Below are 18600 nucleotides of genomic sequence, written 5' to 3'. Positions count from 1 at the left end.
CAATGACATTCAGAAAAGACTGGTTCCCTCTGCTTTGTAAAACAGAGCTGATTTTGGATTCTGGTAACCATGATGCCCATACTCCAATTCTGAATAGTGGCTCCAGCCATTTCAGGGAGCTGGAGATAATTAGAAAGAGTTAAATAAATTTGCCACACTAGAATACAAGTCCCAGAGATGTCCCACAATCCTTGCTTTCTTCAGTAATGTTTGACTGAAAGCTTGACCAGTGTGAACAATTTACCCAATCACCATTATCAATTCCTTTCATAGTCCTGAAATCTTCAGTTAAATCAATTCAGGATTTCCTCTTTACCAAGACTTGGCTTCATTGATCTTTGTAAATGAAACTCCTGGTGTTATATTCCAATGGTCAGCAGATGGTTAAAACGGAAAGTCACCCTTGTACATTATCAGATGAATCGGTGCCACCACTAGTGTCCTCATATACAGTTAACTCCTTTGAAATGTAGCTGTACAATAAACAAACACTAGATCATATCACTCAAATGGATTGGCAGAGCAAGATGTGAAAGACTTCATCTTGGTTCAGATGACCCCTCCAATAACATCTTAGTTACTTATAAACAAAATATTGTTTGATGTTTAGAATTTACTGTGTCAAATTTCTAGTTATATCTTGTCAGATCTAGATGGTGTCAAATTGAAATGTTGTGAAATTTGGTGGTAAGCCAGAGGATTAGGAAATTTTTGGAAATGACTAAAACATGACAGAAAAGTTATAAATGGAGAAGATGGAAGATCAGAGTAAACGAACAAATAATACGAAATAGTAAGAGCTTCTACAGGTATACAATGAGGAAGAGAGTAGCTAAAGTAAATGTTGATCCCCTAGGGAATGAGACTCAGGAATCAGTAATGGAAATGGAGGAATGGCAGAGATTCTAAGTAATTATTTTGGATCAGTTCATGATAGAAGACACCAAAAACATCCCAATAATAATCTTCTTGTTGGGTGGTCCCTTAGGATCAAGGATGACTTGCTTCCACTCTGGTTTTGTTCTCAGACAGAGGAATTTATTCAAGAAGTGCTCAAAGTCTCCTTGAAAAAATGCAACATCCTCACAGACTCCTGGGCCCATTCTGATACAGACTGAAAAAGTGAGTTACCAGAAGTTGGCGAATTTGATATGGACTCCTGTAGGCTGTAAGGTGCCCAGACAGAAGAGGAGTTGTTCCTCAAACTTATATAGGACCTGTTCACTTTTCTTCCAATTCTCTCCCTGGTAGAATTCTTATTCCAAAAGTGGCAGAGATTTCCAAAGGTGAGGCTCTGGTTGCCAACAAGAGGAGTGATTAAATTTGAGGATGAGCAAGATGCCAGAACCAGAGGAACACAAGATCTGGGAGGATTGTAGAGTGTTGGGGAGGGGGTAGGAGATTATTGAAACGGTGAGGTGGCTGATGAGGCCACTCTGTGAACCACACTCTGCCACAGACAGAGGGACAGGGGGATGAGTCATTCATGAGGTGGTGAGCTCCTTCTGTCAGACTTCTGTGAATGGACTCGAGATTCTCAAATCCATTGAGTGGTTGTGGGCCAGGGATTCCCAGGAGTCTGTGAGGATGTTGAATATTTTCAAGGAGACTTTGAGAACTTCTTGAATAAATTCCTCTGTCTGAGAACCTCTTCCCAATAGAACTTGGAATACAGCACTCATAGGAACACAAGCATTCAGCTTATCAGTGCTGGCCTCAATCCCTCTTCTGTGCCACTTACCCTAACCCTCAATCCCTCGATCTTTCAAATATTTATCTACATTCTCTCTAAATACTTATGACCTAGCCTCTATGACTCTCTGGGCAGAGAGTTCCAGAGATTCACCTCCCTCTGTGAGAAGAAATTTCCAGCTACCTTGTTTTAAATGACTGGGCCCTTATCTTGAATTCATGTTCTCTCATTCAAGACTCTCCCACTATTGAAAACATCCCAACATCTACACTGTCAATCCCTCTTAGGATCTTATATTTTTGGATAAGGTCACCCTCATTCTTCTAAACTCCATAGCATTGGTTTCAGGAGTCTGGAGGCGGGCAGGTGAATGACATGGCCTGCCCAAAAACGCCAATGGTGTGTAATTAGCGTGTGTTATCCCAGGAGAGGACATTAACATGGGATAATTCTGTGAAATGCAAAGAATAGAACCAACCACTATAAATGGCCTCTTTAACCTTACTAAAACCTTCATCCACCAGGAAGCACTATGGGCCCACTGTGTGATTTCAGCTGCCCACAGAGATCTGTCTCCATCTTACATTTACTTCATGGTGGCAAGCCACGATCCTAAGTGATGGATCTACAATAGAGCCAACCAAAGTGATGATGGTGTCAAATAAACTGTGTTATTGCTCTGACACCTTCTTCAATCTTTCTTGCGGCAATTGTGGCAACCTTCTTTGGTAAACTTCCAGTGGGAGTGGAGCTAATCTTCAAAATCATTGGGAAACTATTCAACCAACCGTAACTATGCTCCAGAGTCAATGTAACCTCAATCTCAGTAGTCAAGCTGCAGTGCAAAGATGAAGCTTGCACCTGCACACACTTAGAGGCCAAACTCCATCTCTGACTTGTTCACCAATGTGTAGGAGAGGATGGATTTACACTCAACATCTGCCCCTACTGTACAACACCATCCTCCAACAATAAAAGGTTCATCGCAAAACATTGGAAAGCGTGGGCCATTCCCAGCAAAGACAGACATCGATGATGAACTTTATCGCTGCCTTCAATGCACCAGCAGAGCCTTTGGCCAATTGAGGAAAAGGGTGTTTGAAGATCAAGATTTCAGACTTGGCACAATACTCATGGTCTACTGGGCGGCAGTTAGTCCTTCCCTCCTGTACACTTCTGAGAACTGGACTGCCTACAGTAAGCATCTTAAAGCACTGGAAAGATGCCATCAATGGTCTCACTGCAAAATCCTCCAAATTCTAGGATAAATGAACTGTCACAGTGACCTCTCCCAGGCCAACATCCCAACAACAAGGCTTAATTACACCAATAAAAATTGATAATCAAAGGCTATAGGGAGGAGGAACTTAAAACAATTGACGAGAAAAAGTACTAAAGGGATACAAGGCAAGTCCCTGGACCTGATGGTCTGTATTCTAGGTTCTTAAAGAAAACTATAGGCCAGTTAACCTAACATCTGTCCTTGGGAAAACTCTGGAATCCATTATTAAGGAATTAGAGGGCATTTAGAGAATCATAAGACAATCAAGCTGAATCAACATCTTTTTATGAAAGGGAAGTCAGGTTTGACAAAAGAATGTCACAACAGGGTTGACAAGGGAAACCTGTAAATGTTGTGCATTTGGATTTTTAGAAGTCATTTGACAAGTTGCCATATAAAAGTTTACTGCACAAGAGTGCATGTGGTTCGATGAGATAATGGTATGGATAGAGGATTGGCTAACTAACAGAGAAGAAAGTTGGAATAAATGGGTCGTTTTCAGGTTGCCATAGGGACCAGTGATGGAGCCTCAACTATCTATTGGGCCGAGTGCATTATTGTGCTGAGTGTATTGTAGCCAAATGTTCTGACGATTAAGAGTAAAAGGGTGGCTAAGGAGATAGTGGATCCCCTTAGAGATCAGCAGGGTCGCCTACGTCTCGAGCCACAGGAGATGGGTGGGATTTTTAACTAATATTTCTCCTTGGTGTTTATTGAGGAGAAAATATTGGTTGCTCAATAGATAAGGGAAACACTGGAGATGTTTTGGAGCACTTTCATTTTACCAGGGAGGAGGTATTTGCAGACTTACAGTGCATTAAGTTGGATAAATCCCCAGGTCCTGACTCTGTGGGAGGCTAGAGAAGAAATTGCGGAGGTCCTTGCAGAGATATTTGCTTAGTTGAAAGCGGCGTCACAGGTAGACGGTGGTGAAAAAGGCATTTAGCACGCTGGCCTTCATCAGTCAGGGCACTGAGTATAGGAGTTGGGATATTATGTTGCAGTCGTATTGGTGAGGCTGCACTTGGAGCACTGTGTGCAGTTTTGGTCACCCTGTTATAGGAAAGACATGGTTAAACTGGAAAGAGCGTAGAGAAGATTTATGAGGATGTTGCCAGAACTAGAGGGCCTGAGTTACAGGGAGAGGTTGGCCAGGCTGGGTCTTCATTCCTTGGAACGTAGGAAAATGAGGGGCGACCTTATAGAAGTGTTTAAAGTTATGAGAGGCATAGGTAAGGTGGACGGTAACAGTCTTTGCCCCAGGGTAGGGGAGCCCAAAACTAGGGGGCATAGATTTAGGGTGAGAGGGGAAAGATTTAAAAGGGACCTGAAGGGCAACTTTTTCACGCAGAGGTTGGTGAGTATATGGAACAAGCTGCCAGAGGAAGTGGTTGAGGCAGGTACAATAGTGTCATTTAAGAAACACTTGGATAGGTACATGGAGGGACGGGGCTTGGAGGGATATGGGCCGAACGCAGGAAATTGGGACTAGCTGCGTTGTCGGCATGGACTGGTTGGGCTGAAGGGCCTGTATCTGTGCTGTATTGCTCTGTGACTCTATACACAGATAGATAGATGGATTAGGGGGCACAAAGACCCTGGAAAAGGATACAGATCAATTAAGTGTGTAGGTAAGATGTTTGCAAATAGAGTATATGTGGAAAATGTGAGGTTATCTACTTTGGAAGGAAGAATGAAAAATTATTTAAATTGAGTGAGACTACAAAATATTGCCTCACAAAGAGATCTGAGGGTCTTAGAATGTGAAACACAAGCACTTGGGAATGCAGGTGGCTTTTACTGAAGGGGGTATGTGGCATAAAGGTTGATGTAACTTTGCATGCCACTGGTGAGACTGCTCCTGGAGCACTGGGTACAGTTTTGGCCTCTACTTTCAGGAAAATTTATATACTCGAAGTGGAGGAAGTGCAGAGAAAGTTCATTAGGTTAATGCCTGGCATGAAGAGACGTTGAGCAGGTTGGGTGTGTACTCACTGAAATACAGACGAATGAGAGGCCATCTTAATGAAACCTAAAGATGCTGAGAGAAAGTTTCTGTCACTGGAGTCATCTAGAAGTAAGCAGAATAGATTCAGAATATCTTCACTCAGAGGATTGTGACTCTTTGGAATTCTCTTCTCCGGGTCATAAGAATGTATTCCAGCCGGAGAGAAACAGAGATTTGAATTATAAGAGATTCAGAGAGAGAGTGGGAAACTGGAGCTGGGGCCAAGATTGGATTAGCCATGATCCTATCGATTGTCAGAGTAGGTTTGCAGGGCCGTGTAGCTGATTTCTACTTCTGCTTCTAACGTCTTTATGCTGTTTCTGATCATTGTGTCCTGATTCTAATCACATGATCATTGGGATCTATGGGCTGGATTTGCTGCCCAGGGTGATATCCTGGGCTATAATTGCCAACTGGTTGCTATGTGACTCTGGTGACAACACTTAACAACTTACCCTAATTCCCTCACTGCATCAGGAACAATGGTTCTAGGAGCTAGGCAATTACAATTCAATTCACAAAATGGTTGAAAATGTATGGTGATCTGGTCTTAAGAAAGCTCGACTAAAGTTAAACACGCTTTGAATCAGACAGAATAAATCTAAAGATGTAGATTTGTCTCCAGCCACTGGCTTATGTTTAGGAAACCTGAGTTTTGTTGGTAGCTTTATTCACATGTGCAATCATATCATGAATTTGCTGGCTTGGTTTAAATTTCACTCTGAACAAGAGGCCCATGTAATCCTGGCAGCAGCAGCTTGGGTTTCTCTCACTCCGCTTTACTGCAGCTGTACGCCTGGAGGCTTGTGTGCAGGGTTGTCATGGACACTGGTTCACACTTAGTGAAAGCTCAGTGCCTTATCTTCACTTCCATGGAGGTAAACCTCAAAGTTCTGGGAGAAAGTTTAATATTTTTTTAACCCAGAGAGCCAATGTCATATTTTTATATCCGAATATAATATTTGAATGCACAGGAACATAAGAAGCTGCAAAGAGTGGTGGACTCTGCCCAATACATCACGGGCACATCCCTCCCCACCATCCGTAGTATCTACAGGAGGTGCTGCCTCAAGAAGGCAACATTCATCATCAAAGATCCCCACCATCTGGGCCATGCCGTCGACTCGTAGCTACCATCGGGCAGGAGCTACAGAAGCCTGAAGTCCCACACCACCAGGTTCAGGAACAGCTACTTCCCTTCAACCATTCGGTTCTTGAACCAACCGGCACAACCCTAATCACTGCAGTTTAGCAACACCCTGACCACTTTGCACTAAAATGAACTTTTTTTTTGTTCCAATTGTGTTCTTTCTTGTAAAAATCACGTATAATTTATGTTTTTCTTGTGAATACTGCTTATCTGATGCTATGTGTCTGTGATGCTGCTGCAAGTAAGTTTTTCATTGCGCCTGTGCACACATTTACTTGTGTGTATGACAATAAACTCAACTCGACTTGACCTGATAGCAACCAATGGGTTACAGTTCCAGAGTCAAGAAGCCACTGGAACCAGAACAAAAGGTCATTGTGCCTGGTTCAATGAGTCACTGTCACCAGATCAGAGAGTGGCTTTGCCAGGTTAATGCGTTCCTCTGGCCGCGTCAAAGAGTCACTGCCCCGACCAGTCAATAGATCAGTGTGCCCATTGAGTCTGGAACGAGGGAAGGTCAGATGTCACTGTCACTACATCATCATTGCAAGGGCATCCCCAAGACCAGATCAGAGCAGCACCATGACTGGCTCAGAGCTTCAGCACATCAATTTTATTTTCACCAGGTCAGAGAATCACTGCCCAGACAATCAAAGGATCACTTGTCAACAACAGCACAACTGTAGGTCATGTTTTCAAAAGAATACATGGCTCCTGGTTAAAGTCAAAAGCTGATGGAGTCTGAGGTTTCCCATTTTCTTCAAATGGTAATCAAAAACTAGGACAAGTTTCACTTTTTGGTTGGAAGTATTTTTTAATAAACATGCATTCCTGATTGGTAATAAAATAACTAGCAACAATGCAAAATATTGACCCTGGTAAAAAGTCACATGGAGAAGAAGTGTGAGCAAGGGTGGCTGGAGACACTGAGTGTGGTGTGGGATAAGGCAGGTGCAGTGCAGGTGGTCCTCTGACTGTGAGTGCGAGGGACGGATGAGGGCAATGGTGTCAGCGAGCGATGCGTGGGTTGTCGTGCGAAGCGAAGCCTTGGGGAGATGGGCAGTGTGAGCGAGGAGGGGGTTGAGGAGAATGGCAAGTGAGCAAGACGTGAGGGGGACGGCGAGTGTGAGCAAGGGGTGAGGGAGACGGTCTCTTGCCCATTAATGATCTTGTGAATACTGGCACTTGATCAGAGGGGAAGCTGCTCCTCCATCGACTGGTGGGTCTGTCAGGAGATGAAGTACCGGAGAGAGGTCTTTGGCTGAAATCTAGTCATCCTGGAACAGATAAGAAGAAGGTTAGCTTGTACCATGTGGCACAGTGAGAGAGCCATGAGGGTAACATTTATATCCTCAAATACCTTGTTGTAATATAGGAAGGTAATTTAATACAGCAGTGAGTTGACAGCACAGAACCCTTATTAATGTCGTGCCACTGATCAGAAGGGAGATGACGAGGCTGATGTGCTGTGTTGCAGTCCATTTCTTGTATGTTTTTGAAACGGTGGAGAGGGAGCTCCAATTGTAGTTACCAACCTCAGATGCAAAGGCAACTTCCCATCGCTCCTTCCCCCTCCTCTTGATGAATGACAAAGCTGCCAATGGAAGGGAGGAGAGTTGCGGGAACCATAAACAATGACTAAGACCTGTAAACACCCACAAATGGGCAGCTCACAAGGGGGACGATGACTCTTGGCCTCGCCACACACCTCCCCCAACCACCCAGCTCCACGAATTGTCTACGTGAACCCAAGGCCTGTGCAATGAAGCCAGAACACACAGTCTGCTTACTAAACAACACAAATCATCAAAACGCACACTGAGCAACACAGATTGTGGCACAACACTGACCCTCACTCACACACACACACACACACACACACACACACACACACACACACACACACACACACACACACACACACACACACACACACACAGAGCAACACAGACCCTTGCATGCAAACACAGAGTAATACAGACCCTTGCATTCACACACCGAGCAATACATGCCCTTCCTCATGAACACTCAACAACACGGATCTTTGACATGGACACAAAGCAACACACAGACACTCACACATGCACAGCAATCGATGCACAGCAATCGATGCACACCCTCACACACACTGGACCATGCAGACTCCCACACATACGCACTGAGCAAAGCAGTCCTCACCACCTGGGAACTGAACACGGGGATTAGGCAGGAGTAGGGCACTTGGCCTCTCAAGCCATTAATGAGACATGGCTGCTCTGATTTAAGCTACCCTGCATTCCTGTCTACCCATGGTAACATCTCAGCCCTTGATTATCAAGTATCTGTCTAGTTCTACCTTAAAAATATTCAATGTCACTGCTTCCACTCCCCTTTGATGAAGACCCCTGATCAAAGATTCTTTCCAAAGACCCATGATCCTCTGAGTGATAGAGAACAAGATCCCTCATTTTCAAATCGCAATCCCCAGCTCTAGGTTCTCCCACAAGAGGAAAGATCCTCTCCACCACCCACCCTCAGCACCCTGCGTGTTCCAATCATGTCCCCTCCTGGCCTAGTCTGTCCAACCTTTCCTCGTAACATTACCTGCCCATTCCAGGTACTGGTCCAGTAGACCTTCTCTGAACTGCTTCCAACATGTTAACATCCTTCCTTAAACAAGAGACCAGTAATGTACATAGTACTCCAGATGTGGTCTCACGAATGCCCTACATAACTGAAGCATAACTTCCCTGTTTTTATATTCAATTCCCCTCGCAATAAATTAGATAAGATCTTTATTAGTCACATGTACATTGAAACACACAGTGAAATGCATCTTTGCGTAGAGTGTTCTGGGGGCAGCCCGCAAGTGTCGCCACGCTTCCGGCGCCAACATAGCACGCCCACAACTTCCTGACCCATACGTCTCTGGAATGTGGGAGGAAACCGGAGCACCCGGAGGAAACCCACACAGACACAGGGAGAATGTACAAACTCCTTACAGACAGTAGCCGGAGTTGAACCCAGGTTGCTGGCGCTGTAATAGTGTTACGCTAACTGCTTACTAATTACATTCTTCGAGCTTTCCTTATTACTTGCTGTACCTACATACACGAATGATCCCTCTCACAGCTCTACAACCTCTCACCTTTTACATAACACACTTCTTTTTTACTTTTCCTGAAAAAATGGAAAATTTCACACATTCCATAAGACCATAAGACAAAGGAGCAGAAGTCGGCCATTCAGCCCATCGAGTCTGCTCTGCCATTCTATCACGAGCTGATCCATTCTCCCATTGAGCCCCACTCCCCCACCTTCTCACCAGAACCTTTGGTGCCCCGGCTACTCAGATCCCTATCAATCTCTGCCTTAAATACACCCAATGACTTTGCCTCCACAGCCGCCCGTGGCAACAAATTCCACAGATTCACCACTCTCTGGCTAAAGAAATTTCTCCACATCTCTGTTCTGAATGGGCGCCCTTCAATCCTGAAGTCGTGCCCTCTTGTACTAGACTCCCCCACCATGGGAAACACCTTTGCCACATCTACTCTGTCCAGGCCTTTTGACATTCCCCTCATTCCAGTATTATTCCGCATTAAACTTCATTTGCCCACTCACAACTCTCTATAGCCCGCTTATGTCCCCTTCACAACTTATTCTCCTACCCATCTTTGTGTCGTCACCAAATTTATCAACCGTATATTCAGTAGCTCTATCCAAATCATTTACATAGATGATGAAAGACTGCCAGCCCAGTAATGGCACAAATGAGGAATTCAGACGCTTGTACACAAGTATGGAGCAGGGTACAGTGAGGGGGGGATGATCGCACTCAGATACAGTGAACCCTGCCCCACATCAATGTGTGCAGCACCAGCCGCCCCACACAATGCACCACCAATGTCACTTACCCATTCCTCCTCATCCACACCCTCAAAGGAATCCTGAGGCAGAGGATCATCCAAGTTCCCAAGTTTCGACACCATGGCATTCAGCAGCTGCAGAGGAAGAAGTCAGTGAGTCACTCAGTGAGAGGCTGGCTATTCCACCTGATTAGTTTTCACAGAATCGTGGAAACATTATGGCACAGGAGGCCATTCAGTCCACTGCCTATGCTGGTTCCCATTCCCCCAGTCTATTGCCACAGCCCTGTAAATTACTGTCCCTCAGGAGCCGATACAATTCCTCACTCACATCCCCTGGTACCTTTTGCCCTTCACTTTAAATCTATGCTTCCTGATTCTTGAACCATCAGCTCATGGGAACAGCTTCTTTCAATGTACATTTCTAAACCAGTAATGATCTTGTCCACTGTTATCAAATCTCTTCTTGATCACCTTTGCTCTCGCTTCTCTCCAGCCTAACACCGCAGTTGAAATCCCTGGGAAGGGTCAGTACTCTCTAATAGGAGTGTCACATCTTTCTGTGGTGAACACAATCAGCTGCCATGCTCCAGCTGTACCCACACCAATGATTTTTAAAGGTTCAACCTTCCTGCCTTTGGACCCCATGCCTGTTTATAAAGCCCTCAATCCAATATCTTCAGCTGCTACTCCCTCAACATGGCACGTCACTATCAGACATCAATACATTAAATTCATAGCTCCCTGAAAACAGCAACGCTGGTAGATAGGGTGAGAGAAGGCAGACGGCAGGCAAAATGTTGCAACTTTATGAAACATTGGTTAGACCCCGGATGGTGTGCAGCTCTGCAGACTCAATGACTCTAACATCTGTCATTTCCTTTGGAGGAGTTTTCAGCAACACTACTTCTTCCACTGCAATACAGCCTCCAATGTGGCGTGATGTGGAGAAATAGAAACATAGAAAACCTACAGCGCAATTCAGGCCCTTCGGCCCACAAAGCTCTGCCAAACATGTCCCTACCTTAGACATTACTAGGCTTACCTATAGCCCTCTATTTTTCTCAGCTCCATGTACCTATCCAAAAATCTCTTAAAAGACCCTATCGTATCCGCCTCCATCACCGTTGCCGGCAGCTCATTCCACGCACTCACCACTCTCTGAGTAGAAAACTTACCCCTGACATCTCCTCTAAACCTACTCCCCAGCACCTTAAACCTGTGTCCTCTTGTTGCCACCATTTCAGCCCTGAGGAGAAGCCTCTATCTACCCGATCAATACCTCTCATCATCTTATACACCTCTATCAGTCCGCCCTCATCCTCTGTTGCTCCAAGGAGAAAAGGCCGAGTTTCCTCAACCTGCTTTCATAAGGCATGCTCCGCATCCCAGGCAGCATCCTAGTAAATCTCCTCTGCACCCTCTCTATGGCTTCCACATCCTTCCTGTAGTGAGGTGACCAGAACTGAGCACAGTACTCCAAGTGGGGTCTGACCAGGGTCCTGTATAACTGCAACAATATCTCTCAGCTCCTAAATTCAATTCCACGATTGATGAAGGACAATACACCATTTGCCTTCTTAACCAGAGAGTCAACCTGTGCAGCCGCTTTGAGCGTCCTATGGACTCAGACCCCAAGATCCCTCTGATTCTCCACACTGCCAAGAGTCCTATTATTAATACTACATTCTGCCATCATATTTGACCTACCAAAATGAACCACTTCACACTTATCTGGGTTGAACTGCATCTGCCACTTCTCAGCCCAACTTTGCATCCTATCTATGTCCCGCTGTAACCTCTGACAGACCTCTATGCTATCCACAACACCCCCAACCTTCGTGTCATCCGCAAACTTACTAACCCACCCCTCCACTTCCTCATCCAGGTCATTTATAAAAATCACAAATAGTAAGGGACCCAGAACAGATCCTTGAGGTACACCACTGGTCACCGACCTCCAGGCAGAATACGAACCTTCAACAACTACTCTTTGCCTTCTGTGGACCAGCCAGTTCTGGATCCACACTGCAATGTCCCCTTGGATCCCATGCCTCCTTACTTTCTCAATAAGCCTTGCATGGGGTACCTTATCAAATGCCTTGCTGAAATCCATATACACTACATCTACTGCTCTCCCTTCATCGATGTGTTTAGTCACATCCTCAAAATATTCAATCAGGCTCGTAAGGCAGGACCTGCCCTTAACAAAGCCATACTGACTATTCTTAATCATATTATACCTCTCCAAATGTTCATAAATCCTGCCTCTCAGGATCTTCTCCATCAGCTTTCCAACCACTGAGGTAAGACTCACTGGTCTATAATTTCCTGGGCTATCTCTACTCCCTTTCTTGAATAAGGGAACAACATCCGCAACCCTCCAATCTTCTGGAACCTCTCCCGTCTCCATCGATGATGCAAAGATCATCGTCAGAGGCTCTGCAATCTCCTCCCTCGCCTCCCACAGCAGCCTGGGGTACATCTCATCTGGTCCCGGTGACTTACCAACTTGATGCTTTCCAAAAGTTTTAGCACCTCCTCTTTCCTAATATCTACATGCTCAAGCTTTTCAGGCCACTGCAAGTCCTCACTACAATCCCCCAGATCTTTTTCTGTAGTGAATACTGATGTAAAGTATTCATTAAGTACCTCCACTATTTCTTCTGGATCCATACAGACTTTACCACTGCTGCACTTGATAGGCCCTATTCTCTCACATCTTATCCTCTTGCTCTTTACATACTTGTAGAATGCCTTGGGGTTTTCCTTAATCCTGCCCGCCAAGGCCTTCTCATGTCCTTTTCTGGCTCTCCTAATCTCCTTCTTAAACTCCTTCCTTTTAGCCTTATACTCTTCCAGATCTCTAACACTACCTAGCTCTCTGTGCCTTTTGTCAGCTTTTCTTTTCCTTTTGACTAGATTTATTATAGCCTTTGTTCCTATATCCTCTCGTGACTCCCCTGTCTCATTGGAATATGCCTATGCAAAACTCCACACAAATATCCCCTGAATATTTGCCACATTTCTTCCGTACTTTTCCCTGAGAACATCTGTTCCCAATTTAAGCTTCCAATTTCCTGCCTGAGAGCCTCATAATTCCCTTTACTCCAAGTAAACGCCTTTCTAGTCCGTCTGTTCCTATCTCTCTCCAATGCTATTGTAAAGGAGATAGAATTATGATCACTCTCTCCAAAATGCTCTCCCACTGAGAGATCTGACACCTGACCAGGTTTATTTCCCAATACCAAATCAAGCACAGCCTCTCCTCTTGTAGGCTTATCTACATATTGTGTCAAGAATCCTTCATGAACACACTTAACAAACTCCACCCCATCTAATCCCCTCACTGTATGGAGATGTTAATCGATGTTTGGGAAATTAGCCCCCCTAACCTGACAGAGGAACAGGAAATGGCCACAGCCTCTACACACTGACAGGAGGACTGATCACTGGGCTCCTCGGGCGAGGCACAGGGACAGAAGCTGTTCCTGAATCGTTGAGTGTGGGTCTTCAGGCTCCTGTACCTCCTCCCTGATGGGGGTAATGTGAAGAGGACCTGTCCCAGATGTTGAACTTTATAAACATCAGTTAGACCACACTTTGGAGTACTTTGTGCCATTCTGGCTGCCACACTACAGGAAGGATGTAGTTGCACTGGAGAGAGTGTAGAGGAGCTTCACCATGATTCATGGACCTTATAGGGAGAGATTGGATAGGATGGGCTTGTTTTCCTTGGAGTGAATGAGGCTGAGGGATGACCTGATAGAAGCTTATAAGAGGCACAGATAGGGACGATAGTCAAAATATTTTCCCCATGGTAGGGGCATCAAAAACTAGAGGACACAGTTTAAAGGTAAGAAGTCAGAGTTTTAAGGGGGATCTGAGGTGCAAGTTTTTTTTTTCTACAGAGAGGGGTTGATATCTGGAACGTACTGCCAGAGGAGGTGGTGGAGTCAGCTACAGTCACTCTGTTCAAGAGGCATTTAGACAGGCGCTTGAACAGGCAAGGCATTGAAGGACAGGTCCTAATGCAGGCAAATAGGATTAGTGTAGATGGGTATAAGGTCAGCATGGACACAGTGGACCGAAGGGCCTGTTTCTGTGCTGTACAGCTTTATATCTGACAACCTACCTGCCTTTGCTCCATATCTCTAATTACCCGTACCCAGAAAAATACCATCAATTGTAGCGATGAAGAGTCCTGATAAGAGGGAGTTAGTTCTAGATCTCCATTCCCCGTCCCTCAGAATCCCCATTGCCCCTTCCTGCGACTGGTTATTCAGCGTAAATGATACTCTGATTAAGTCATTCTTTGGTGTGAGACACGTGGAAAAGCCTGGAAACGGGCAGGAGAGAAGATGGAGGGTGGAATGTGGACCTACATACAATCCACAGTGTCGCTTTAAGGAGCAAAGTGGTTAGAGGGGAGGTAGAGGAGGGAGGAGCTGGAGGAGGAGACAGAGGGAGGAGACGGAGGAGATGGGGGAGGGAGGAGAATAAGGAGGGAGGAGATGGACAAGGGAGGAGATGGAGGAGGGAGGAGATGGAGGAGGGAAGGAAGCAGGAGAGCTTTCCACCGGGAGGACGGAGGTGAACTGCGAGAGTGTGGGACCAAAATAAAGAAATAGCAACAGAGAGACAAAGGGAGAGAGGCTGATGGTGGGAAGGAGCCAGGCACAGGTCAGGGGGAGAGACACACACACACAAAGAAGAAAGAAAAGTTAATATAAAGTATATTTTGAAGTAAATATTACCTCTTCCTTTTTCTCCTCATCTGTTTTCTCCTCCAGGTAGAAGGAGGAGGGCTGGTACTTTCTGACGGGGGCCTCCTTCGGTGCAGCACTCACTGCAGAAGAAATACACCGTTAACACGGGGCTCTGCAACTCTCAGAGTATACACGTATCCAGGCTGGAAATGAGACACTACAGCACAATCAAGAACTTGTTACTCCTTATCCCTGTCGAAATGCAGGATGGCCTGCTGTATAACAACATTCCACCATCAGCAGAGGTACGACTGGCGATTAGGCTGTGGCCTGGGGCGGTACAGTTGGTGAGTGCAGAGGGGCAAGTTGGTGCAGAGTGGGAAGGAATACTCTGTGAAGGAAATTATTTTAAACTGGACTGAGTGAACTAATTGCATAAAGCAAGGCCAGAGATCGGTGTGCTGGCAGTGTTCCATCCAAGCCCACAGTGCTGATCAGAAGCAAGTACACAGGAACACCACCACCACCTGCACCTTCCCTTCCAAGTCACATACTATCCTAACTTACAAATGTGATCGCCATTCCTTCATTACTGCTGGATATAAATCCTGGATCCAACTACCAAGCAGAATTAAGGAAATATCTTGATCAGGAGAACTCCAGTGATTCATGAAGGCCAAGGACAATTAGAGGCAGGCAGCAAATGCCACATCCCGTAAATAGAAGGAAATGAAAATCCCTTCTGTGAAGGAGATTATTGAACCTGGCGCGCTTTTATAAAAATCCAGTCGTTTCACGATGCAATTACTGGAACTGAAGTTTTGTTTGAAGAGAGTAGCACAATCTCTGATAGTCCCATCTGCAAAAGAGTCTGTAAATCAAGAAGCTTTGGCTCTGAGTTGTGGACACTGCGGTGCATTAGGGAGGGAGCGAGTTACTGGATGTCTTCAGCCAAGTGGCAGTCACTGCCCTCAGATGAGGCAGTGGTTTAGATTTCATCAGTGGTCAAGGATAGGGAGGTGTGACTGTTACTCAGGCAGGGAAGGAGACTGCAAATACAGTGGACTTAGTCTTTGCCAATGACCAACAGGTACAAGATAGTAGCCAAAGTAGGCATGGATGAGAATTAAGGCTATAGACTTGTGGTAGAAAAATGGCAAAGAAGATGGGATAGCCCTGATAATAAAAATTAAAATTCACCCAAAAGAAAGGATGTTGTCAGGAAGAACAAGACGTAGAGCATAAGAATATAATCTATTTGGGGGTCCCATTAATATCTAATGTGTCTGTGTGTGTGTGTGGGAGAGGGAGAGAGAGAGAGTGTACTGGATGGCACAGAGTGTATTATCTGTTAGAGTTTCAGTGCAGCATCACTGAACCCAGCAGCTCTGACAGATCAGTCTGTGTTTGTCATTGAGGCAGGGGCTGGGGAAACAAGTACCTGGGGTCATGTCGTCAGGCTTCAGACTCATCTTCTTGTGCTGCCCGTTGGCACCAGCCAGCCAGGCAGAGGCTGAGAGTGCCGGTCTCCACCATATTGTGGTGTCAGGGAAAATATCATCCTGGAAAAATTCTTTCTGTGGAGAGAGCAAAAAAGAGACCTCTGAGCATGGTCCTTCCTCACAGCTTTGGCACGACCTATCCCTTTAGTTCCCACACTTCCGACAACACTGGGCTTCTCACCTTGACTCGTGGAACTTTGAAAATCACACTCTCTAAGGAGTTGTGGCCCAGGCACAAGGCTCGTGCGATCTCCACCTCCCTCACACTGCATTCAGTCTTGGGGAGGAAGCAGAGTCCCTGCAAAGCAACAAATAAAGGTAGAAACAAGGGCTCAGTGCAGAGCATAACTTCGTACAAAGAAAGAAAATGAGCCAATTGCATGGCATCCTTTAAGCAGGCCACCTATGCCCATCTCTGATCCTCTTACATGTGCTTGTTCTTCACTGTGTACCCTTGCTCCTTGTAAACCACTCTGGAGGGAATCATATAAATCCATGGTCTTACCTCAATGTTTGCACAACGCCAAAAATGAAAGGTGGGAGAGAGGAACCCGTTGTCCTCTCCCAGTGCTCCCATTCTGTGCTGGCTTCACTGCACAGCCAGCCATATGCAGATACACGGCTGTGACTAGTTGTGACAGCATGAAGTGAGGCCACAAGGAACGCCCTCAAAACCTCTTGTCCACGGCCAAGAAAGCTCACCAGCGCCTCTGCTTCCTCAGGAGGCTAAAGAAATTTGGTTTGTCCCCTTTGACTCTCACCAACTTTTACAGATGCACCATAGAAAGCATCCTATCTGGATGCATCCTGGCTTGGTACGGCAACTGCTCTGCCCAGGACCGCAAGAAGCTGCAGAGAGTTGTGGACACAGCCCAGCACATCACAGACACCAGCCTCCCCTCCTTGGACTCTGTCTTTACCTCTCGCTGCCTCGGTGAAGCAGCCAGCATAATCAAAGACCCCACCCACCCGGGACATTCTCTCTTCTCTCCTCTTCCATTGGGTAGAAGATACAGGAGCCTGAGGGCACGTACCACCAGACTTAAGGACAGCTTCTACCCCACTGTGATAAGACTATTGAACGGTTCCCTTATGCAATGAGGTGGACTCTGACCTCATGATCTACCTTGTTGTGACCTTGCACCTTATTGCACTGCACTTTCTCTGTAGCTGTGACACTTTACTCTGTACTGTTATTGTTTTTACCTGTACTACATCAATGGTCTTTGTACTAACTCAATGTAACTGCACTGTGTAATGAATTGATCTGTACAATCGGTACGCAAGACAAGTTTTTCACTGTAGCTCGGTACAAGTGACAATAATAAACCAATACGCCATACTGTATTTTAAGAAACGTGCAGAGGAATATCTAAGGATTAGAGAAACAGAGCACACCAGCCTCTGACCTCTAGCTTCCATTCAACCTGTTGTCACTCCCGTCTGACCTGCTGGTTCCATTTGTGAGGATTCTGACCACCCTCTATGTAGACAGGCACACTCCAGGGCCAGAATGACCACGTCTGCTACCCCGTGAGTGAGGGTGGAGTGTAGTACAGTAAAGGCTTGGTCACTGTCAATGTAATGCACCAGAGGAAGATCAGTGATGTTCCACCTACCTTGTGTGGATTGGCAGAACTGAAGCTGCTGCACGGCAGGAAATAGGGATCTTCAGACTGAACCTCGAAGATGTGGACCCTGGTATCACCCTGTGACAATGCAGCACCATTAGTGTTAAAGGAAGAACACCAGTCACCTGCAACCCAAGTGGCCCAGCATCAGCCAAGAACCCAGAGTCACCCACAGGTACCCACTCAGTCGGGTGTCCGGCAGTCAGTAGAGTGGTGACTGTCTGGGGAAGCAGAGGTCAGAATGGGAAGGGGAAAGGCAGAGTGGCAGAGGAAGAGGCAGGAGAAGGAGAGGGGCCAGAGAAGGAGTGGTGGGGAGAGAGGGTGGGAGGAGCAGAGAGAGGGAGAGGTGAAAGCATGGCAGTCAGTTGCCAAGACAAGATGGGAAGCACAGGATGGCTACAGGTCAGAAGGAGGCCATCTGTCCATCTAGTCTGTACTGGTTCTCAGCAAGATTGTCCCACTCCCCAACTTTTCATTTCTCATTCTTATTCACAAGGTGAAAAAGGTGTTTAGCATGCTGGCCTTCATCAGTCAGGGCACTGAGTATAGGAGTCGGGACATTGTGTTGCATTTGTTTAGGTTGTTGGTGAGGCTGCAGTTAGAGAACTGTGTACAGGTTTGGTCTCCCTGTTATAAGAAAGATGCAGTTAAACTGGAAAGGGTGCAGAGAAGATTTACGAGGATGTTGCCAGGACTCGAGGGCCTGATTTACAGGGAGAGGTTGGCCAGGCTGCGTCTTTATTCCTTGGAACGTAGGAGAATGAGAGATGACCTTAT

At 45.9% G+C, this 18600-nt stretch overlaps 1 protein-coding gene across 3 annotated transcripts in view; it reads right to left on the bottom strand.

The window, feature by feature from the left end:
* Positions 1-6934: 6934 nt before the first annotated feature.
* coro7 (coronin 7) overlaps positions 6935-18600 on the bottom strand; it is a 114228-nt gene continuing 102562 nt past the window's right edge. For all 3 annotated transcript variants that reach the window (XM_052021168.1, XM_052021169.1, XM_052021170.1), the window contains exons 23-28: positions 17812-17901; positions 16374-16490; positions 16132-16267; positions 14739-14830; positions 10030-10116; positions 6935-7410 (exon numbers count right to left, since the gene is read on the bottom strand). In XM_052021168.1, the coding sequence (XP_051877128.1) occupies positions 7402-7410; positions 10030-10116; positions 14739-14830; positions 16132-16267; positions 16374-16490; positions 17812-17901 (531 nt within the window). In that variant the 3' untranslated portion in view covers positions 6935-7401. The remainder of the gene's footprint in view (positions 7411-10029; positions 10117-14738; positions 14831-16131; positions 16268-16373; positions 16491-17811; positions 17902-18600) is intronic.

The sequence above is a fragment of the Pristis pectinata genome, chromosome 8 (genome assembly GCF_009764475.1).
Source record: "Pristis pectinata isolate sPriPec2 chromosome 8, sPriPec2.1.pri, whole genome shotgun sequence".
Classification (NCBI taxonomy): Eukaryota; Metazoa; Chordata; class Chondrichthyes; order Rhinopristiformes; family Pristidae; genus Pristis; species Pristis pectinata.
This window is presented reverse-complemented; position numbering and strand designations above follow the sequence as displayed.